Here is a 24,556-nt window from a genome sequence, read left to right as displayed (position 1 = left end):
GTGTTGTTCCCGCTCCATTTCTCCTATTTTCGGGCAGTTTTCACATCAGGTGCAGCATATACCATGGCTGACAACAACAACACAGATGTGTTCAAGATGTTTGCTGCTGAGGACAGGTTGGATGGGGACAACTACCCTATGTGGGCTTATATGATGCAACATGTTCTTGTGTCAAAGGGCGTATGGAACATTGTGCAGGGCATTGATGTACGTCCTGGTTCAGAGGATGTAGGCGATGTTGAGGATGTTGCAGGTCTTGTTGCTGCAAGGATTGCTGCTGTTAGACTTGTTTTGCCTACGGCAGAACAAGCTCGTTGGGATGTAAAGGATGCACAAGCTCATGCATTGATTGCGTTGTCTGTGAAGCGCACGATTGTTCCTCACATCCATTCAGCAAAATCTGCAAAACAGGCTTGGGATATTCTAGCAAGTCTTTATGCAAGCCGCAATGAGGCTAAATTTGCTTTGCTGCGTAAAGAGCTGGAGTCAAAGATTATGCATGAGGAAGATGATATGGACGCTTTCCTTGCTAGTGTCAAGGATATCAATGAGCAGCTTATTTCTGCAGGTGAAGTCATTTCAGACAGTTCCCTTGTGCAGACTGTTCTTGATGCCTTACCAGATTCTTACCAGACTTTTGCTAGTACTTGGAGACTTATGACCCAAGGAAATCCAGAAGTTGTCAAGTTTGATGCATTATGCACATTGTTGTTGCAAGTGTCACTTTCCAGAAAAAACAGGACTAGACAGCGTGCAGTTGAACAGGCTTTTATTGCTTCTCAAACAAAAGGTGGTAACAGCAATGCAACCACTTCTTATGGTTCTGCTGCGAGTGGCAAAACTTCTATTCCTAATGCTTCTGCTGGTAGCACTTCGTCTGGCAATTTTGGTGACAAGGGCAAAAAGAAGATGCGTTGCCATTATTGTAAAGAAAATGATCACTTGATCAAGCAGTGTCCTAAGTTGAAGGCCAAAGAGGCTAAGAAGAAAGAGGGTGGTTCCACTCCAAATGTTGGTTCCACTACAAATGCAGCCATCGTTGACTCTTCTATGAAAGGAGACTGTAATGCTAATGTTGATGCAAAATGGGCTTTTAGTGCAGAGTGCACTTACAATCCTATTGTCCATGATGCATGCTTGTCAGTTGCTGCAGATTCACATGTGTGGTATTTCGACAGTGGTGCTACAAAGCACATTACCTCACATCGTGAATTTTTTACCTCTCTCGAGTCTGTCCCTCATGGGAATTCAGCCACTTGTGCCAACAATGCCTCTTATCCAGTTCATGGAGTTAGAAAGATTGTGCTTACTGCTGCTAATGGCAGTTCTTTCACACTTGTTGATGCACTTTATGTACCTGGGATCAAGAAGAATCTCTTGTCTGTATCCGCACTTGCTAGACTCGGACTTGTAGTCAAATTTGTGGATGACAGATGTACAGTTCATGATCTCAGTTTTGGTGATGAAATTGTTGTATATGGCCTTTTGTGCCGTGGGTTGTATAAGCTCACTTTGTATGACAAGTGTGGATAAAATTTTGCAAATGTTGTTGCAGACTCAAGGGCTATTTCAAATGCAAAACTTTGGCATGCACGTTTTGGTCATCTGAATTTTACCAGTTTGCTACGTTTGCAGAAATCGGATATGGTTGCCTCTTTGCCGCCTATTGAAGCACCTGTCAAACATGTTTGTGAAGGCTGTATTCTGGGTAAAACGCAGCGTTCTAAGTTTCCAAAGGATGGTTCAATTAGGGCCACATGTAGGTTGCAGCTTGTGCATAGTGATGTTTGTGGGCCCATGCAAACTCCGTCCTTAGGCAATTACCTGTACTTCGTGAATTTCATTGATGATTACTCCAGGCATGCATGGGTATTTCCGCTTAAAGCGAAGTCCGAAGTTTTTATGTGCTTCAAAGAATTTGTGGTTATGGCTGAAAATGTCTCGAAATGTACTATGGGCACCCTCCGTTCCGATCGAGGGGGGGAGTATATGTCTCATGAATTTAATGCATTTCTGGCTAGTCGTGGGATAAAACACCAATGTACAGTGCCTTATATGCCTCAACAAAATGGCGTTGCTGAGAGGAAAAGCATGTCACTGACGGAAATGGCACGATGTATGGTCAAAAGTCAAGCTTTGCCGCATTATTTTTGGCTTGAGGCCATCATGTGTGCCACTTATGTACTTAACAGGTGTCCTACGAAAGCTTTGCAGTCTATTACTCCATATGAAGCATGGCATGATAGAAAGCCTTCTATTGAGCACATGCGTGTTTTTGGCTGTTTGGCATATGCTTTGGTGCCACAAAGATAGCGCAGAAAATTGGATGATAAGGCTGTCAAACGTATTTTTGTTGGTTATAGTGCTGAAAGCAAAGGTTAAAGGTTGTATCATCCGCAAACAAAACGTATTCTGGTTTCACAGGATGTAGTGTTTGTGGAAGATTCTGTTCAGTCCTTGTTGTCATGTACTAGAGACAGTAATGTAAGCTCACAGGACATTTATGACACTTTGTTGCCTCTTTTCAGTGGTGGAAATACGAATGTAATTTCCAATGAGGCAAATGTACAACCTATGGGGGTTTCTGAAAATGTTACAGATCAGACTATTACTGATGCAGATGTACATGATGTACTTGATGAGGAAAGGGTTGAAAATGAGCAGGCTAGAGGTATGCGAAAATGGCTGGTGCATACTTTGCGTGACAGTAAATTGGATGCACCTTTGTCTAGTCGTACTCATTCAGGCTCTCGCCATGCATCTTATGCATCAGATTGTTATGCTTTGGCTGTGTCTAGCTTACATGATGTTGAGGAGCCTCTATCTTTTGATGAAGCACAGAATTCAAAAAATTGGATGGCTGCCATGCAATCAGAATATGATGCACTTATAGAAAATGACACATGGACTTTATGTGATTTGCCTCCTGGCAAAAAGGCCATTGGTATGAAGTGGGTTTACAAGCTGAAACGCAAGCCGGATGGTGAGATCAATCGCCATAAGGCTTGACTTGTTGCAAAGGGTTATGCACAGCAAAAAGGCATAGATTATGAAGAGACTTTTGCTCCCACTTGTCGTATGACTACTGTGCGTTTTCTATGTGCATTGGCAGCTCATTTTGGTTGGGATGTACACCAATCAGACATTGTTACTGCTTTCTTGAATGGTGACATATTTGAGGAAGTTTATGTAACGCAGCCTTGCAGTTTTGTCATAAAAGGACAAGAGGACAAAGTGTGCATATGTAAGAAGGCTTTGTATGGGTTGAAGCAATCTCCTCGTGCTTGGTATGAGAAAGCTGACACTCATTTGGTTAAACAAGGCTTTCGTAACAGTCCAACAGAAAGCACATTGTATGTAAAGCGTGAGGGTGATGTACTTCTCATTGTGGTTCTTTATGTTGATGATTTGCTGATCACTGGACCAAATGAGAGACATTTTGCCGAATTTAAGGCTGATTTGAATGCTACTTTCAAGATGAAAGATTTGGGGCTGTTGCATCATTACTTGGGTATATAGTTTAAGCAGTGTGATGGTGGTATTGCCTTGTGTCAGAAAAGTTACATAGAGACATTGCTATGTAAGTTTGGACTTAAGGATTGCAAACCTATTGCCACTCCCATGGAAACAGGTTTGAAGTTGAGTCTACATGATGTTGGCGATCCTGCTGATGTCACTCTTTACCAAACTGTTGTTGGTTGCCTCATTTATGTATGCAACACGAGGCCAGATATTCAGTTTGCAGTCTCACAGGTCAGCAGATTCATGCATAGCCCAAGGTCTAAGCATTGGCAGGCTGTCAAGAGGATTTTCCGCTACCTTAGTGGCACTTTACATCTTGGCTTGTTTTATCCCAAGGGGGGATCATTACCGCAAGACTTACATGCTTTTTCGGACTCAAATTGGGCTGGTTGTTTTAACACACGAGTGTCCACAAGTGGTTTTTTTGTTTCATGCTTGGCAGTTTATGTATATCATGGTTAAGCAAGAAGCAACCTACTGTTACCACTTTGAGTTGTGAGGCTGAGTACAGGGCAGTCTTCACAGCTACGGTTGAGTGTGTATGGCTCAGACGCCTTATGGGCTGATTTGGGTGTTGGACAGGACACTGCCAACACTATCTACACTGACAGTCAGACCGCATTGGCAGTCGCGAGGAACCCAGTTTTTCATGCCCACACAAAGCACATTGAGGTGCATTACCACTATGTCAGGGAGAGGCTCTCAACAGGAGAGATCAGCTTGGCTTATGTGCCAACACAGGACAACCTTGCAGATCTTTTCACAAAGGCATTGTCTCATGAGAAGCTTGAAGCTTTCCGCAAAGCTTTGGGCTTACACCCCTTTGTGGACTGATCATGTCCTCAGGGCATGGCACTTCCCTTTACTCATGTGCCAGCTCTCATTACCATATACATGTGGTAGTGATGTGTGTGAACACACTAGGATTGTCGGGGCATTTTTTCCCTCTTTAGGAGGTTTTTCCCCCCGAGCATTGTATATACGCCCATCACTCTAGGGCTATCTATCTTTCCATTGCACACTAAGTAATACACTCTCTATTGTGTGCCTTGATCTTCCTTTGTCTTCTCCAAGCTGTGTGCGTTTCTTTGCAACCCTAATTCCAACAGAATTTGCATGGTCTGCTGAGCTTGAAGAATATTTTTGTAACATCAAAGTCATTATGTCAGTACTACCAACACTTATGCCTCCTTGTTGGAAGTACACATTCTTTGTTAGCTCTAGTATTGGGAAAGAAACAATTGGTGCTGTTTTGGTACAACAAGATCCCCACAATACCAGGATGTGACCCAGGTACTTTGCTAGTAGGGTCATGAATGCTTTGGAGAGAGGCTACACAGAAGCAAAACTCATGATGCTTTCTCTCATGTTTGCGGTGAGAAAATTTAGATCCTACTTGCTACCAAAACCTTTTGTAATTCTCACGGCAAAAAATATGTTTCCTTGGGTGTCATCTAAAATGAATCTTAGTACTAGGATGTCAAAGTGGATTATGGAGTTGCAAGAGTTCCAATACTCTTTCAAGGTAGAAGATAGTGTGCGTGCACAATTGGCAAGGATTCTCACCTATAGGGTACACGAGAAGGATATTAAGGTGCCTGAAGTAAAGACCCTACCATTGCCACCACCAAAAAGGTATTCCTAATGCTTTTACCTTGTTCTTTGATGGAGCTTTTCGACGAGCCACAGGAAAAGTAGGGGGAGGGCTAGTAATACTCAACCCAAGTGGAGAGGTGGTCATGAAAGAGAAGGCCAATCTACCAGGTTCAACTAGCAACAATGGAGCAGAGTATGACATACTACTTTATGGTTTGAAGATGTGCATTAGTCAAGGTATACAACGTCTCATGGTAAAAGGGGGATGCACTTCTCATTGTGAAGCAAATCTTAGGCATTTGGCCATGCAAGAATGAAAGCCTAAGGACAAAGGTTGATGTCATGTGTAGGTTGTTTAATCAATTTGAAGAAGTGCAATTGTATCATATTCCTATTAAAAAAAATGAAGATGCCGATTTACTTTCACAAACAAGCAGTTACATGTGTTGAGAAAGAAGTGCAGGTCATCATGGTGGCAGCAGCTGTCAAGCAACCGAGATACCAGGGATTGGAGTCATTGGTTCCCATTATTGGCTACATTTTGGAGGGCGAGTTTCCACAAGATTTCACAAAAGCTCAAAAGAAGAGACTCATGAAGAAGGCAAGCGTTTATCTCTTCCTAGAAGGCTCCCTCTATCAAAAAGGGAAAGATCAAGTGCAGAAGAGTACCAATTGTCAAGGAAATTATAGCCACTCAAAAGGATTTGCATGAGGAAGCATGTGGTGGTCATTTTGCCCAAGAGTTAACTGTGAAGAAGATTTTGCTTGCGGGATATGTTTGGCCAAGTCTACATGTGGATGTCCAACATTGGTGTAAAAGTTTTCACAACTGTCAGGTGAATGAAAATAGAAGGTTGGTGCATGGTCCGAGGAAAATAGTGCTTGCAAATGGACCCTTTGAAAAGTAGGGCATTGATGCTATGGGTCCTCTACCTAGAACAAAAAGTGGTAAACTCTACATTCTAGTGGCTATAGATTACATGATTCGGTGGGTAGAGGTTCAAAGTGTGGCAAGGGTAAATGGGAAAATAGTGAGCAGGTTTGTCTACACTAATATTTGTTGTAGATTTGACACACCTTTGGAGATTGTTTATGATAATGGTCCAGGGTTTAGAAAGGGTTTACTTACACAAGTTTGTGAAGAGCTTCACATTCTACATCGTCATAGCACACCCTACTACCCACAGTCAAATGGTTTGGTGGAGAAGGCTAATGGTGTCATTGTAAGCATCATTAGAAAGATGGTGCAAAACAAGACAACGTTATGGGATGACTTCTTGGATGGTGCCTTGTAGACATATCGAATCACATACAGGGAGGCCACAAAGTTCAGACCATTTCACTTGGTGTATGGTCAAGAGGCTTTACAACCAATTGAGCTCAACATTCCAACAATGCGACTTCATGGCAAAGCAGCACAAGATAATCAAGAAGCATGGATGGATTGACTTCTTACCTTAGCTGAGCTTGAGTGAAAAGAGAAGCAGCTTACGAGTGCTACAAGAGGAAAGCTACACAAGCAAAGGAGAAGCTTGACAAGAAACTCAAGGACAAAGGCATCAAGAAAGGAGAGCTTGTGCTAAGGTATGACAATCGACTTGACAATCATTTTGATGCCAAGTTTGAAACTAGATGGCAAGAACTATACGTAGTCAAGAAGGTTTTCAATTCAAGTTACTAACAACTCATGGACCTGAATGGTAAAGAGCACTCCAAGAAGGTAAATGGATATTGGCTAAAGCCTTATTTGAGTTGCTTTCTACCAAAGATCTGTCAAAAGAAGGCAATTGTCTCATGTAAGTTTTGCTGCATAAATCATGAGTGTAACTCGAGCCAAAATTCCAAGGGGCCAAACAATGAAAATCTTGGCAAGGACTCAGAAGCACTCTTTTTGGAAAAGATGCTTAATGATGGTACATGAATATACCATCATCCTGGGGGAGGGCTAATGATAGCCATTTTTTGGCTATTCAAAATTGCCATAGTGAGCTCCTCACCCTATCAAATCACTCAAACACTATGGTTATCCTCACTCAGTCACTGTACATAGGCGTGTGTGAGTTAGGGGACTTTCTCCATATCTCCTTAAAAACCCTCAATTAGCTAGTCACTGGGCTAGTTAAACCAAAAAAAAAAAAACATATTATGGCCTCTTTGTGTGTAAATATTTCATTGTATATAGGGCCTAAATATATGGATTTTTTATAATTATTTTGATATTTTATTTAAATATTTATACTTAGGTGTGTGTTTTATTAGGCTATGTATGCCTTCTTTTATCCTCTTGCACCATAAGTATATTTTTGTTGCCAATGTGTAGATTCTCTAATCTCATAAATTTTTTTTTCTTTTATACAAATCGCCTCCACATTTTCACCCTCACCCTTGTAAAAACAAAAAATCAATTTCTACTTCCTTAGTCACTTATATTATATAATTTTCATTTACTTGCATACTTTTTTCTCTTTCACCCAAAATAATACAAAAGAGGGACCATATCATATGATTCCAATATCTTTTTCCATATCCATAATTCTTTCATGTTTTTTCACTATGTACTCATTATTCTAACACCATGTGCTCGTTGAGCTAAAATCCATGAATAGTCCATACACTGGTTCCACCATGTTTAAATTACTTTATTCACCAATAATCATCCTCCATGCATGTGTAAAAATAACTTGGATGCTTTGTATCATGATATGACAAAGGAGGGGCTCACTTTTGGGGCCTTATGTAAATTCAACAAAAGGGGGGACACTGAAGACTTTTTTGTGAAGAAAACTAAGCATTTTGGTGGGATTTTTTATATCCATCTCCACTCCAAATTTTAAGTGGTGGTTAGAAGAAAAAATATGGACCGATAGCTGAATAATCACCTCAAAAATTTTGATAATTTTTGGAGCTACCACGGGTGGATAGGATTTTTTGTGTGGACCCCAGTCTGGCCACTCTGCTCACAAAGTAACCCATAGTCTTCTCTCACCTCCTTTCCTACTTCCACACACACACACATACACATTCCTCTCCATCCCTCACTAAAACCTGCAACTTTCATAGCTTCTTTCATCTTCTTCACCATTCCCATCTCTCCCTTACTCCATACCTCATAAATTATCATCTTTACACACATATAGCTTAATTTCTCTCTCTAAAATCAAACTCATATTACCATAACCTCTTCATCCTTTCACAAAAAGAGAAAAAATCTGCAAATAACCAAGCTCAAGCCCTACAGAAGGAGGAGTTTGATCATGGAAAATTCAGCTTTTCCATGGTCACAAGAACTACACCGACAGAGTTCTACAACCGCTTCGTTTGCTGGAGGATATATGTGGAAAATTTCATTTCCATCTTGTAGTTTCCATCAAATTGTGTATATTCTCATCCTTCTCTTACTTTTTATCATTTTATAAATCATGTAATGCACCTTGAATGCATATGCCATGTAATTTTACCCCATCCTACTAAACTACAAACTACTAACACTAATGATGACTAACCTTTCCTGTAAATTGCACCCTCTACTATGTACTAGAGTAGGCACCTCCAAGTTACTCACCTCTCTCTCCTTTCATTGTCAACAATTATCCCCTTAAGCCCACATCCATGTGACTCAAAAAAATAAGACCCACTCTCATTTGAAATTCAAAAAGAAATTATAATCCACGTTACTCTTAATAAAATTGATTAGGTTTAAATCTAATCGGGGCTTCCAAAAACCTATTAATAGAGCCCTTCTCTTCTTTGTAATGACAATTGCACACATAACATAGCATTCTCCAACCCTAGTTGTGTGAGGATACTATAAGCTTTGAGAGTTCTGTATCACATTACACTCATATGTGCATAGAGATGCTTTGAGGCTATTGAGAGGAATTGAGTGATGTCCTACTCTCCATCACATTTGTAGCTTCCACTTGCTCATAAATAAGATTGATAGTTTGCAGTGCAATTGTGTAAACAGCTACACCTCTTCTCTTTAAAATCAACTCGACACTTTGGTTCAATGGATTGTATAAGGTGAACTTGTTCTCAAGGTTATTTGTATGCTTTCATGCTTTGTGGTTTTAAGGGGCTTGTTGAATTGTTTACCTACGACTAATTGTAAGAGGGTGATATGGTGAGAGGGATCCCATAACCCTAAGACAATGGTAAAATGGCAATAAGATCAAGCCTTGTGTTGTCTCTCTGATTTCTCTAAGCTGGGAAGCATCCAATATTTTATGCTAGGACCTAGTTCTTCAAGTTTATTTGTACTCTCTACCTTACTCTCTTCCAAATCCTATGGTTGTGAAGGACTGTGTTTCGTGTGTTTGTGTGGCAATTTTACATTCTTCTCTTTGCACGTTGGGCTACATACTATTTGATTCCTAGTTCTCATGCATAACTAAGTGGTGCCCCTTTCTTTTGTTGGGTTTAGCTGTGGGTTTGTTGTTGTCTTGTGTGCTTGTAGTCGCCCTAGCCCCAATTGAGCAGCACGGGAGCCTTGAGGAGAGTTTAGAGGTTTCTTCTCTTGTTGACCACCCCAAATCGCCTCAATATCATCATCTACTCCAATTCTCTTGAGGATCATAAGCAACATCTTGAGGTAATCTTTCAAGTTTGTGAGGTCCAATGTGATGCTTGTGGCGATTGCCTTGTAGCAGTTTCGCTTTAAGAAGGGAATGCAATAGCACAAGAGTTGAAGACTCAATTCTGATGAGCGAGTATTGGGTATATATGAAAAGGAGATACTAGCTATTCTACATACCCTAGATTCATGGAAGCACTATCTTTTGGGGACTCCATTCATCCTACACACAGATCACCAAAGCCTCAAGTATTTCATGACGCAATCCAAGATCTTCGATAAACAAATGAGGTGGGAAAATTTCCTTTCACATGAATTTAATTTTCATATTGCTCGCAAGCACAATCAAGTGGCCGACGCACTATCACAACGGCCAAGAGCAAATGCGGTATCTATAGCAACTCACAATGATCTATCTTTTATGATAGATGAGTATGCTCCTCCTTATGCAGGGCATAGAGGGATTCAACCTACTCTTTGAGGATTAGAGATCTACTTCTTCTATTGGCCCTCATGAAAGTAGACATACAAAGTATGTTTTAAATTGCTTGGTATGCCAAAAGAAGAAGTATGATAGAGGGAAGCAACATGGATTACTCCAACCATTGCCAATTCCTAATTCACCATGATTTTATCTTTGGATTGTCCAAGTCTATCCATGAAAATACAAGAATTTGGACAATAGACGATAGGTTTAGCAAACAAGCATATTTTATATCTGTCAAAAAGACTATTAAGGCACACCAAATGGCAACCCTCTTCATATCTCAGATTTTCAAATACCATGAATTTCCAACATCTATAGTCTCGGATAGAGATCCTAGAATGACCAATAATTTTTGGAAGGGTCTCTTTGAGAACCTAGGCATAAGGTCAAATTTCTCTTCGGCCTATCACCCACAAACGGATGGCCAAAGTGAGATAGCTAACCTTACAATCGTAGATCTACTAAAAACCAATGCTACAATGGAAAAGTACTTACCCCTTATAGAGTATACGTATAATAACACCGTACACACTTCTACAAGGAAGGCACCTTTCTAGGTCATAGTGGGAAGATATAAAAGTCCCTTGCTACTTAAGGTACATGGGAAGATCTTCGATGATGATGATGAGTATAGCCGAGATCAGAAGTATTATGCTAAATTAGGAAAAAGATACTACGGTCCTTTTAAAATTCTTAAGCCAGTTAATGAGATGGCTTATCAATGAAAGTTTCCCAATCATTGGCTCATACACAATGCTTTTCATGTGAGTCTACTCATACTCAAGCCTTACGAAGGGGAGACACCAACAAAACCAATAAATGAAGACCCTCCAAAAATCAAGGATCAAGAAGAGGTGCTCCAGCGCGAATCCATCCTTCGACATGAAGACACAGGTGCTAAGACATGGTACGATTATCCGATGGTATCTTATTAAAGTCAAGAATTATCCTTTTGAAGATGCTAGATGGAAGGAAGGAACACAGCTTAAGGATAATATGAACCTTGTCAATACTTACAATAACACGTTAGAGTAAGCAAATGTAAATGCCTTTTCAATATATAAAAAAGTTTTTGTCTTATAAGAATTTCTCTCTTTCTTTGTGCACAAATTTAAAAGTATACCCACCTAGGATCATGTTTGTGGCGACGACGTCTCCCAAATGCCAAGTAGAATTTGTCACTCTACTTTGGAAAGTATGATATGGAATCAAGAGCAGACATGCTTGTGGCATCTGAGTCTCTCAAGCACCAAATGGATTAGTCGTCCATTTTGTAATGATTTTGTAGGGTGGAAAGGGATCCTTTAGGAAACCATGGACTAATGACTAGACTTTACCTTCTCTACCTCATAGTCAAGGACGACTATGATTTCAAGAGAGAGGCAATGTCATAAAAACTAATATCTAACTTTCCCAAATTATTTTCTCATGTTAAACTGATCATTTAATATGGGAAGATAGAAGGGGAACAAGAGCTAGAATATTGGTATGTGCTGCTAGACCTATCTCAGCAGGGGACCAAAAGGAGAGATAATAGGGATCCAAATGGAGGTGGTTTGCCAAAGAGAAATGTGCTTCTAATGCAGCTTTAAAAGACCGTAGGTTAAGCTTCATTAAATCCTTGAAAGGATAGTGTTAAAACCCTTAGGCCTTGGACCTCTCAATGGGAACTATGCCCAAGTTGGGGATATGTGTGGTGCTCACAAAAGTCAAACCACTTGCCTACAATGAAGGGGGCAAGACCTAAAGGTAGGGTATGACAAAGAACACACACACATACAATCAAGGCATGCCCAAGACACAAGAGGCCTGAAGGACACATGTCAAGCACCTAGTTGAGCTGCCCCCATTCAAGCCTAATTCCTATTGATGGCCTATGGCAAGGACCAATGAGAATTAAGCTTGAGTAAATTGAACTTAAACAATTTAGAAAAAAACCTATTTAAATAATCAATGATAATTAAGACCCCTAAATTCCTATTGGACAGTCTACCAAGGGGTCCAATGAGAATTAAGCAGCCCATAAGCTAGTTTAATTCCTATTGGCCAGTAGATCTAGAGGTCCAATCATAATCTAGCTTCATTCAAAATAACCTAAGCTCTCTCTCAAACAGGGAAAGGAGGACACTTGTCACAATGTTACACCCCCTGCTAGCTATGAAGGAATCCTCTCATTGGCTAGCTCAAGAGATGGACCAATAGGATGCAAGCATGAGTTAGGAGAGAGAGGGGTGGTCGACCAAGATGGAAGAAAGACCCTCATTTTTCATTCACAATGCACACACACTTACACAACTCATGTGTTGAGCAAGAAACCCATCCCCTTCTCTAAGCTTGAGAAGTAGAGAGCCTACACCAACATCTCTTGGCTAGGGAATGCAAATCCAAGCAAGAGTCAAGCTTCAATGGCATGCTCATCTTCTCTACAATCTACATTACTATGTTAAGCTAAGCTCTAAGAGTAATCTATGGTAAGGAGAATACTTCTTTCTCGTATGTCACATCTTATTCCTCTTCATTTTCCTCACTCCGTGCCATCTCTCTTCACCTTTGAAGGTGTTTGAGGTCTTGGGATTGATGCCGGGGACAAGTTTATGTTATTGCAAGTAAGTTTAATTGTTGTTTTTGACATAATCTTGGTGCATGAAGCTTTCCATCTTCATGGCATCAACAAGGTCTCAAGGAACACAAAGAATGTATTATGCCAAGTCTCTCTTTATGGAAAAACATATAATACAAAAGCCTCTTGGAGTGGGGACCGGCTCCAAGCAATTTTCGGTCCTCAACTGTTGTCAATTTCTCTAATTCTCTCTATTTTTCAAGTATTGTTCATGCCAAGTTAACTAGGTGTCATGTTTATATTGATATCTTTAATTAAGTATTCCCTCTCCATCTTCATTAGGAATGCTCTTAATGAAATGATCTCTATCCTTTTGAAGATGCTAGATGGATGCAAGGCATACAATTAAAGGATAACCTAAACCTTGTCAATGCTTACAGTGCTTCCCTAGAGTAAGCAAATGTAAAAATGTTTAAAATGAACAAAGTTTCTGTCTTATAAGACTCTCTTTTTCTTTATTATGCGCAAATGTTAAGAATTACGCATGCTTAGGATCAAGTTTGCGGAGACGACGTCTTCCAAACACCAAGTAGAGCTTGTCACTCTACTCCGGAAGATTGATAGGACTAATGCACATACATGCTTGTGGCAGCTTAGGCTCTCAAGCGCCAAATGGATTAGTCATCCGTTCTAGAAAGATGTCGTAGGGTAAGATAGGGATCCTCTATCCGCTAGAAAAAGGACTAATAAATAGGCTTTATCTTCTCTACCCCATAGTCGAGGACGACTATGATTTCAAGAGAGAGGTAATGTCATAATAACTAATATCTAATCCTCCTAGATGATTTTCTCATGTCAAACTGATCATTTAATATGGGGAAGTACCAGGGGAGAAAAAGCTAGAATATTGGTTAAGCTGGCAGACCGATCACAGTAGGGATCCAAATGAGGGAAAATAGGGACCCAAAGGGGGGGCCATCTGCAAAAGAGCAACGTGCAATAATGGGCTTCAAAGACCCTAAGGTTCAGACCATTAAGACTTCCAAAATGCTAAGGTTCCAAAATTCAAAGGTTATGTTCAATGATCAAACTCTAGGTAAATTGGATGCTTGTGGGAAGACTCAAAAGTCTTCCCACATCCCTATCTTGGAGGGGGCGAGCCCTTTTAGTAGGGGATGAGAGATAAAAACACACACACACACACTCTTGCAAGCTCCCTTTACAAAAAGGTCATAGTGGACACATGTTAGCTCCCTAGCCCAGTTGCCCCCAAGGTTCATTCAAATCCTATTGGATGGCCATAGAGGTGGACCAATGAGAATTAGGCTAGAGTACATTTAATTTATTTCATTTAAAAACACTTGATAAAATAACCAATAGAAATTAAGCTCTCTAGAAGAATATTGGACAGTCTCCCAAGGGGTCCAATGTGCATTCAATAGCCCAATGGCTTGCCTGATTTCTATTGGCAAGAAGACTAAGGGTCCAATGAGAGTTTAATTATATTATTTAAATACCTAAAGCTCTCACAAAAGGGGAAAGGGGGACTCATGTCACTAGGCTATCACTTATGCTTCTTAATTATCATTGGCTAAGCTTTGCAGGGTCCAATAGGTGCATGAGGGGTCGACCAAGAGAGAGAGGTGGTTGATTTTGGCAAGGCATTATCACACACACACACTCACACAATCTCATGTGTGGAGTAAAGAAGACTATCTCCTTCTCAAGCTTTAATGGAAAGCTCATCATCTACTCCAAGCTTGTGAGAAGGGAGGCCTACACCAACAACTCTTGGCTTTGTGATGCAAATCCAACCAAGAGCCAAGATCCAATGCATCCTCATCTCCTCTACCATGCTAATTACTAAGCTATGCTAAGCTATTATGAGTGATTATGTGAGGAGACATACTTCTTTCTCGTAAGAATACTCCTTCTTTCTCTCGATCTACTCTCATACCCCGCTAGCTCTCACCATCTTCGAAGGTGTGTGAGGTCTTGGGTTTGAGACCGTGAGGGAATTGATGTTGTGTTTTACACGTGTGAGCTTGGTGCTTGAAGCTTCCATCTTCATTGCACCAGCAAGTTATTGAAGGAACACAAAGTATTGTATTGTAAAATGTCTCCCTTGATGGGGGAAACCTATAATACAAAGCCTTTTGGAGGGGGGACCGGCTCCATGTAAATCCGGTCCTCAACTATTGTCAATAGCTTAATTTCTCTCTCTTTTTAAAGTATTGTTCATGCCTATCTAGCTAGGTGTTATGCTTTTTGTTGCTCTCTCCATCAAAGCACTCTTGCTATGCTCATTAGGAATCTATTCTAATGAAATGCTCACTATGTTTATATGCTATTTTCCGCTATGCACAAGTTACTAGACTATTAAATGTTACACACTTGCAGCCCTAGGGTATGATGGTAGCCTACCGGCTCCTCCATCTATTGTGCAAGGCTTACTACTCTGCATTAAGGACCCATCCTTTCATGAAACTCTAATGGATGCAGATAAGGCTGCTCTGGCTCTTGATGACTCCATTGATTTCCTAGTTCTTGCTCAATTGGATATCCCGGCTTGGTTCAACATTTATGCGTTGGCTAAAGATAACCCTACTGCTACTATGTCAAGGCTCATGGATATCGCTGCTAATCTTGGGAGCATCCAAGATGATGATGGCAGGGAACACCGTGACTCTCCTCATATCATGAGGAAGTTTATGGACATGCATGGAAAGAAGTTGCGTAACGACCCCCTTATCAAGCAAAGGAAGAAACACCTTCTCCAAGGTGCCCCTTCCTTATCTATGTCACCCCCCACCGCATCTACAAATTGGTTGATTCCTGATGGACTTGATGAAGATGAGGTAGCTATTACAACAATAGCCCCTCACTCGGTATTGCTAAGAAGCCCTTTGAAACCTATATTGATCCATATATCCCTGCTCGGCTACTAGAATTCTACTTGGGTGATGCTAATCACAAGCCATGGACGCTTGGCAACTTTGCCTTACTTGTCCCGTTAAATGAAGGTCTATTGCTTACACTCATCAATGGTAGGGACAAAGAGGTTGTGAAGTTTGGTTGCAACAAATTCTGCATAATAATTGTTCCACGGTTATTGAGTCTTATTCAATGGCTTGCCCTTTTTCTATGAATAGCTTTGAAACCCAGAGATGTAATGCCACTGTGGGATGCCTACTTGGAGTAAAAGGCTTAATCAATTTTGGTGATTGAGATTCTAACTATACTACCCAACTTTGGAATGTGCATCGCCCATTCATTAAATGTGGATGTGACCATGTGGGAGAAGGGGATTTTTGCAAAGATGCCAACATCTTATGGTTTGACCATGCCCTATGGATGATCATGCATAACCTATAAGTCTTCTTCCCTGCCCCTTCCCTTAAGATGTCCATGTTGACCTTCTTAAGGTGGATAGCAACTGAAGCTCAAGAGGCTATCAAAGCCTTGTTAATCCATGTCTTCTACCTAGAAAAACTCAAGGATGCAGTAAAGCAGGTGGCTTTGTTTGGACAGCTGCATGCTTCTAGCAGTAACATCTCAGAAATAGATGCCTTCATCAGAAAGGCTATCTCCCCAAGCAAGGATTTGGTGCATGATGGCAAGACTCCAAAACGGGCGTGGGGTGACTTTCAGAAAAATAATCGTGGTAGAGGAAGGTTTATGGGCTCTAATAGGATGGCATATTTTGCTCCTCCCCCTAATCAAAACTGGAATGCCACATCACTGGTGGATTCAGCCGGTAGCTGCATGACCCCTACAACCTCTCACACCCCCAACTTCTTTACAAACCTTGGACAACCATCTGCCAACTCCAATGGATGTGTGCGACAGGCCTTTAACCTGCCTTCCAAGTGCTAAATCGCTTCTCTATAACTGATGTTTGATTACTGCTGCAGGTTTCAAAAGAAGCTACTGGACGTTTATCTCTAGCCCCCTTGCAAAGGAAAAAGGATCACCTTTTTGTTAACATTTTGTACTGCAACTCTCTGATGGACTTACCTAGTCTAAGATCTTTCTTTGGGGTGTTCTTTTTTGGATTAAACTTTGGTTTGTCCCCTTCTTGGGAAAAATGTATATTCACGTGGAGCTTTAAACCTTCCCCAAAGCTTTTACTTTATAACCAGAAGCTTGTGTTTACCTCCACAGTCGAGCCTTTCTCTTGTCCTTGTACCCCTGTTGACCATGGTTTTGTTCCTAACCTTGGTCATGTTTTGGCTAGTGTGGAGCATCTGCTTGTTCCCCCGAAGGTTAAGAGGGTACTCATGTTGGGGTTAAACCACATACCTTCTTGTCCCACTGATCTACATGAGGCCTTTAATGAACTTTATTCGGTTTTGTTAAATCTTCTTTCTGACAAGAAAGTCTTCTTACCTCCTAATCTGGATATCAACTCGGTTAGGCAAGCTTTTTATGATTATTGTCTTGGCCGCCTACCCCAAAAGTTTGGTTATGATGCTGATGTAGATATGAATGCCATCTTTTCCTCTCTTAAACGTCGATACCTTATTACATTTGTTGACAAGGCCCCAAACAACCCTCTTTTTATTTGTAAAGCAATGGTACAAAAGGAAATTCAACAAAGACTCACCAGTAGTGACTTCTCTCATTGCTTAGAGGACCCTTCTAAGACTATCAGGGATATGCTTAAAAGGATAAACATACCATCCTTGGCACCTTTACCCTTCCTAATGGCATCTTTCAAATTACACAAGAATAGTTTCAGATGGCTAACTTGTGGTGCTTATAGTATTTACTCAGAAGCCTTGTTGCTTATGGACGCCTCTTGAAATCTTGCCTCCCAAATCTAAAACAAAGAGCAAGGATGCTTAACCAAAAAACTCTTCTCTGCCATAACTTAAGGATACAATCCTGGTGGATTATTAAATCCATCTATAATTGTGTACTTAACCTACCAAAAGGTGCTAGCTTATTCTACTCAACAGAGCAGACATTAAGAAATATTATGAGAATATCCCCCAGAATGGAGATATGGGTCTAATTCCTCTCATTAATAACTTCATTACTTGTGCTTTCCAAATAGCAAAACCCCCCTTCATTTCTTTCCAAAACTTCCCAATTTTCTATCAGGAGGGGCATGGTCAAAAACCAAATATAAGAATGGACTCTCCTTCTCCCTTGATGATGTAATTAATATCAGTACTTGGTTGATTAACCATATGTACATTCAATGCTACCAAAAGTTCTACCAACAAACTAATGGGATCCCCATGGGGCTTGCATGTTCACCCATATGGTGTAATCTTTATTTACATGCTTTGGAGTACAATTACTATGAAAAAATGATACTATCTCCAACCTCTAGGGAAATGTTAACTGAGCTAGCTAGCCCGTTTAGATATTTTGATGATATCCTTTGGATAGATTGTCAAAGACCAGAGTGGTTCATTGCTAAGGAAGGCATTTAACCACTAGAGCTCACAATTGAAGGAAAGAAAACTTTAGAAACTATATCATAAATTTTTCCCTCTCCATAATTGATGGCAAAGTTCAGAAAGCTCTAGCTAAAAACCATACATCCCTCCAAATTACTCCTATAAAATACATCCACAGAGCTAGCAATAGACCTAGCAATTGGGAACACAAAGTCATCCTATCATAGCTAAAACCTATCCTTTTCTGCAACTCGGATACCCTAAATGCCTCTATGGACATCCACCAGCTAGTAGCTGCTTTTTTTAGAAATGGTTTTGAAAAAGAAAAATTGTGGAGATTGATCAGGTAGACCCTACAGGGTTATTGTTCCTCCAATTTTACTTCTGACCCTAAGGCACTCCTACACATGCTCTCTTAATGATGGGCACTAGGACCCCCATGAGAGGCCCTCTCTATCCCTAGTGCGGGATTGGAAGGAGGGATACACACATACTACCTATAAAACATTTGTTTATAACCACATGGGCAAGTGCACCAATAATAAAACATTTTTTCTTTAAGGATCTCTCTTGGTCCATGGGATACTCTCTTAAAAAAAAAACCCCTTAGAATTTTTTGGAAAAGCCTAGAAGGGTCTTAGTACATTATTATCTCATGCATGCCTATTATACGTGTGGAAACACCATCATTTTGGCGCGATGAGCATTTTTTCCCATCACTTGGTAGATATACCCTGCGCTTATATGGTTTAACCTACATACGGTAGCCCCCACAGAAAAATGGTTTTTCTGGCCTATGTGGCTGAGGAGTGGCGCCACTCCACCACTACCTTGTGCATGCATGGCTATGGATTTAAAAGAGGTGCCTGACCTGGTGCAAGAAGAGACTTACTACATTCAAGTGCTTGTGTATGACAATACCACCCTTGGCTTCATAGAGCAATTATTGGGCCCCTTTTCCTACATTCAACACAAACCAATAGCTATGTAGAGCATTACCCAGGTGCCAGCCTCCTATCATAAGGAATTTTTTTTCTTTGTGACACCTATCTTCCATTGACTAATGGACTTTTTTCTTGTTGGCTGTGATGGTGACAGGTATAGAGGAAACCCTTACCCTAAAACTTTCTCCAATAAAAATCTCTCTATGATTTGAAAATGGCATACCTATGTATTATGATCAACTCCTAGCTTTCTCATTAATCAGAAGTTGGCAACCTATTCTCCATTTGTTGCTTTTGTGATGAGCCCTGGTCTCTTGTAACACACACACACACACACACACACCCCCCCCCCCCGCCTAATTTTAGTGAAAAGATGGCGATGGGGTTGAGGGGGCTCCCGGCCTCAGATTGGAGAGCTTGAGGAGTATTTGGAAAGCTCACGTCGAGCACTTCCCACACATAAGCAATGCTTTGCAATAATGAGCAAAGGGATGGATTAATTGAAGATGCAAATACTAGAAAATCGACACCAAATTGTGTTCTAGCTGCAAACACAAAATGAATACTAATCCTCTCCCTAATCAAGCCTACCTAGCCATGGAGGGTAGTGGCCTCTTGGGTGTGCCAAGGACATGCCCACACATAGCTAGATCATGGCTTAATCAGTGAGAGATGCAACTAGTTGTAAAAAATGCCAATGTATCGTAACCATGATTAATAAATACTAATCATCTAATGGAGATGCTAATCACACTAACACACAAATGCATAGTAACAAACCTAGCTAGAATACCATGGCTCTGATACCACTTGATGGGAATGGGATCGTGCTAGCTAAGGTGGGTGATAGACAACCATTGTGCATCGTGTGAGTGTGTGTGTAGGCTAGGTTGTTACTCAAGAAAATTAGGTTCCAAGATAAATTAACTTGGACTCATAAACACGATCTTGAGTGGTTGATTAACCCATACAAGCTCATGCATAGACAAGAGACAAGTAATGCAAACTTGAAACTTGATTTGTTTATTCATAAAAGGACCACATCTTCACACCTTTACATGTGGGATAATCCACCTCTTCTCTCATTCAATCACACTCTAGTAACTCTAGGACAAAGCCGTAATTCTCAATAGAGTTGACACATCCATACGTGACTAGTCTTGATGGTGATGATGCATTTGATGCAAATAGTGTTGAGCTAGCTAGGATAGCCATGGTTGCATAACTTTTGTCTTTAAGAGTCTCATGTATGACCTTCTAGTGCCGAGACACGAAATAACAACTATTGTGGGAGAGTTTGTAGTTGGGGTTGACACTAGCATGATTCATCATGGAGCTACGCAGGTCATTATGGGATACTTGTAGGATATACATGTGCATTTTAGTGGAGATACGTGCTTTCGCACATTGCTAGAGCTTATACGGAGGCATGCATGTACTTGGAGAGAGCCAGTGGACGTAGGTTGAGAGAGTCTCTCACCTACAATTGTATATTCTACTAGGTCCTATAATGCGTCCACTTATCGGCACACTTGCCTTTAAGTGGGATGATGTTGCTCCTTATAGGCCTTGCTTGCGTTGAATTAATATTAACGCTATGCTATGTTACTCCCTTATGCTCAGTTTGCTTTAGCACTACCTGCTTACTAAAGGACTTTCTATGTAAAACCTCCAAAGAATTCCAGTACACATTCTCCGAAAGCTTCAATTTCTCATACAGCTAAGGCTTCAAAACTTTAACTTGCAGAGAATCTTTTGTGCATGCAGAGACGATAATGCTAAGCTGTGTTACCAATTGTGAATATGTGTGCTCCCGTGCTAGACTCTACTACTTGTGGACGGGGCATGTAGAGAGGGATAACATAGAAAGAGTTTTGGGTGGAGTCATAGTCTAAGTAATGCCTCACAAACTCCTTATTCATTAAGATAAAGAAGAAGATAATTGGGTGTGGTTGTTTGGCCGGCCATTGGCCGTTACCCCAACATGTATCACAACACTAGGGATGCTTGTGAAAGGCCTTGCACATGCAAGCTTGAAGAAACTCAATGCCTTCAAGTTTGGATATTGAAGTTCTGGGGACAACCAGGAAAGGCAATGAGTTGAAAAAAGGGGGGCCTCTTTGACGACGATGTGTGTAGGATTACTTTTAACAACATCAAATTAGTTGCTAGGGTTGATTTTTAATGGACACCATTGAGTGCCAAAATTTAAATATCTTGTATAGTTTTCCGTAATTTAGTGTACTTTTTGAAGGCAGCTCACATGTTTTTCGATAAAAAACGGGCCAAGGCTTGTGTCATACAATGGCGGAGGAAAAGAAGCTGTGCTTGCATGGCCTAATGAGGAGAGATGCTTGTTTGCAGAGCCAATCACACAATGCACAAGCACGCTCTTGGTTGTTGTGGTGGTTGCCAAGTCACGACCCGCTTTCTCTGAAGTATGGGGTCCCCCCCCGCCCCCCGTTCTCCCATTCCCCCTTCCATGGAGGCATGCAACCTACTTATTGGCTATCGAGCAGATTTTCCCGCTTTTGACTGTAGAAGGCATCTGCGTTGTGCGACATGGAGCTGGAGGACTCAGTTTCATAGTTTTAGAAGTTGGCATCCAAGTAAAGCCACGCCACACATGGCTGGTGGTCATGTGTGATAGGAGCCTAATCACCCAAGAACCGATAAAATGCTCGTACCTGCGTGTGTATGAGGCTGTTGTGCCTCTCCAAGTATGCATCTCGAAGGCCTTTTAATATAGTTTGGGTGGTGACTTCTCAAAAGCACATGGAGAAGAGTGAAGCGCAGCAAAAAGGAGTGCACATGGCCATGAGGAAGGTGTTAAGAAACCTACCAAAAGAGGGGGGAAAGATCTTCTCTCTATTAGCCTAAGGAGCCAGGGAGAGCCTGGATTTCCCCCCTTTTATGCCCTTGAGGGCGGTGGAATTCAAAAAAGAGTGATATTAAAATTTTAAATCAGCCACGTGGTGAATCTGAGAAGATTCAAAACGGGGTGGGGAAAAAAGATTTCACCAGTCTAGAGAGAGAGAGAGAGAGAGGGGGAGAGGTGGCGCCAAAAGTGTGGGCTGCCCCCCCTTCAAAATCCTCAAACGGCCATTCTTCCCTCTTAACCCTCTTGCCCTCGCCTCGCCATCGCCGAGCTGTCCTCCCACCTGCGGCTCCCCCACACATACAGAAACACGCTCTCGTACGCGATTGCGCGCGCACACACAGGCACACACAACAACCTACTCACACACACAAGCGTGCCGCGCATACACGTTCTCCTTCGGTATAGCTGCAGTCCGTCCTCCAGGTGAGCTTCGACGACTCTGATGAAGCCTTCTTCTGCAGGCTTCTTCTTTCTTTTCCACTGCCTGGATGCTTCTCTGATCTAGTTTTTTTTAACGCTGATAGGTTCGCCGATTCTGCTTTGTATGTATGCACTTGCAATCTCAAGCTTTCTGCATGGCCGTCTTGTTTGATCATTAGCTTCTCTCTACCATAACCTTCAATTTGGCGACTTTGGCCATCTGCTTATTGACTCGTGACTCTGAAATGAACAGAAGGCTTCAGCTGGTTGAATGCCCGGATTGAGGTTCCTGTTTCTGTCGGAGATGCAACAAAACAAAACGATTTGTCAGTCTTCGAGGAAATGTACAGCTGCTAGAAACTTACGTCAATTCTCCAAGGTATCTAATTCTGCACTATATCTGTAATCTTTTTCTTTTAGATTATGTAGTAACCTGTTTTCAATGAGGTCCTATCTTGAAACGTCAACTCAAACTCGTCTGATCACAACAGAGAGCAAAACTTACTTCCGAACACTCAAATCTCGAGAAAGAGCCTGCTCAGAAGAGTTCTCGGACGATCCGCTCACTCCCTGGAAGCCTCATTCACATTTCCCAGTCAGCGGATGGCAAGCTTCGGTGGGATCCTCCGTCGTCTTCTCTTAGCGAGAGTAAGGCCTTGAATGAATTTTTACTGCTTTTTTTGCTTTTCTTGTGCTAGCAAATTCTTGGTATGTAAAGTCTTTCTTCTACTCATGCATGCCTGAATCCAGTTCTGAGCTACAAGTATGTTGCATTTCTCCTGGAGCTTCAAACTAGCGTCTTCCATATCTCTGAAACATTCTGTTGAATGTGCAGGTAGAGCACATTCTGGTTGCTTATCTGCTCAATGCGGCCCTGCTTCAATTGTAAGCTGGGCTAATTACTAAATCATTTCAGTTCGATTCACATAACTTTTCAAATAACCAGAAAATTAAAGAATTTTAACGTGGCAGGTTGCTCTCACGAGATCAGAGGGGGTGAAAGCAAGCGAAAAGCCATTCTCAACTATTAGTACGGACTCATTGAAAGCTGAACCCGCGAGTCCCAGCTTGACCTCCCGTTTCAATTGTGTCACATCAGCTAGCTCCATCACATGGTCTTCAGATACTGCTGAAGGTTCTGATGTGCAAGGAGTGTCGATTGGGTCGCATCAGCAGGCGTCTTCTTCCAGTGAGCTCTCCGCTATATGGGAGCAGCACGAATTGGAATCCAAGAGAGTGCCTAAAAATGCTGGTGCCCAGGATCCACGCACTTGTGTGCTTTCACCATTTCTCATGTCGAAGCTAAAGCCTGGCAAGCACATTTTGGGTGTGAAGAAGTATCAAAATTATATTCGGCCAGGACAGCTCAGACATTGGGCTGTGGGTAACTCCCCTCACAATTTTGCAAATTTACCAGCCGATTCTTTTAAAGGAAAGGCCTGCAGGACATTGGCCTTTTAATACTGCCAAAGAGATGACTTATAATCATGAATTTCTTGTCTAGTCATTTCCTCTAGAGATACTGCAAAGGTTGGCAAAGAGCTCACATTGAGCAACATAACAATAGAACAGAAGAAAATTTTGTCCACGACTTGTTAATGTTCCTTAACGTGTCCAAGCTAAGCTGAGGGAAATGCCTGAGAACTCACTAATTTTAATTAAACTCGATTGTGATGATCGCCCAATGCCCATGTATTTGCGCAATTGCTGGTGTTTCTTGATTATTTTCAGTGTGGCTTGGTTTTCCGATGCCAAGGACCTGCGTATTGTAGAGTGCATTAGTTGGCCACCTAAATGAATGTTCTAATTTGCAATCTGTTCATGCAATTTCTGGATTCCCAAGCTGCCTGACCTGCTAACCAGATTGAGGAACCACACAATTTCTGATGGATCTTTGGACTTGGCTATGGGATTCGCTCTAGGCTTGTTGGATCATTCAGTTTTAATGGTTAGTTGTATATAGAGGGAGTGCAATGGGTGTCTAGCTTGCACATGGACACACCTCGGCTTGCCCTAGGTGGACTTCCTCGAGAGACTTAGCGGTCAATGCTTTTGGGATTGCCCTCGTGCCCAACAAATTTGGTCTAAGTTACATGATTTTCACATCGGGGTCAGTTGCATGGACTGCATGTTTGGGGCCAACTCTTGGATGATACAAAGCA

At 41.4% G+C, this 24,556-nt stretch overlaps 1 protein-coding gene across 3 annotated transcripts; it reads left to right on the top strand.

Moving 5' to 3' along the window:
- Nucleotides 1–22,148: 22,148 nt before the first annotated feature.
- Nucleotides 22,149–24,097, top strand: LOC147420484 (uncharacterized). Of its 3 annotated transcripts, XM_086504648.1 has the most exons (6): nucleotides 22,149–22,397; nucleotides 22,499–22,516; nucleotides 22,648–22,773; nucleotides 22,886–23,042; nucleotides 23,230–23,279; nucleotides 23,367–24,097. In XM_086504648.1, exons 3-6 carry the CDS (start codon nucleotides 22,666–22,668, stop codon nucleotides 23,853–23,855), a joined length of 804 nt encoding a protein of 267 aa, XP_086360774.1. In that variant the 5' UTR covers nucleotides 22,149–22,397; nucleotides 22,499–22,516; nucleotides 22,648–22,665; the 3' UTR covers nucleotides 23,856–24,097. The 3 variants fall into 3 exon arrangements, with proteins under 3 accessions (XP_086360774.1, XP_086360773.1, XP_086360772.1); XM_086504647.1 differs by lacking the exon at nucleotides 22,499–22,516 and having other exon boundaries at nucleotides 22,651–22,773; XM_086504646.1 differs by lacking the exon at nucleotides 22,499–22,516 and having other exon boundaries at nucleotides 22,150–22,397; nucleotides 23,367–24,096.
- The last annotated feature ends 459 nt before the right edge of the window (nucleotides 24,098–24,556 follow it).

The sequence above is a fragment of the Adiantum capillus-veneris genome, chromosome 28, assembly GCF_014529385.1.
Source record: "Adiantum capillus-veneris isolate H3 chromosome 28, ASM1452938v2, whole genome shotgun sequence".
Taxonomy (NCBI): domain Eukaryota; kingdom Viridiplantae; phylum Streptophyta; class Polypodiopsida; order Polypodiales; family Pteridaceae; genus Adiantum; species Adiantum capillus-veneris.
The sequence above is the reverse complement of the archived record's forward strand: the minus strand, read 5'-3'. Positions and strand labels throughout refer to the sequence as shown.

Coding starts and splice junctions, on each gene's coding strand:
- LOC147420484 (XM_086504647.1), top strand. CDS start 22,666: ATGCCCGGATTGAGGTTCCTGTTTCTGTCGGAGATGCAACAAAACAAA. Junction 22,774..22,885: donor ACTTACGTCAATTCTCCAAG/GTATCTAATTCT, acceptor TGATCACAACAG/AGAGCAAAACTTACTTCCGA. Junction 23,280..23,366: donor AATGCGGCCCTGCTTCAATT/GTAAGCTGGGCT, acceptor TTAACGTGGCAG/GTTGCTCTCACGAGATCAGA.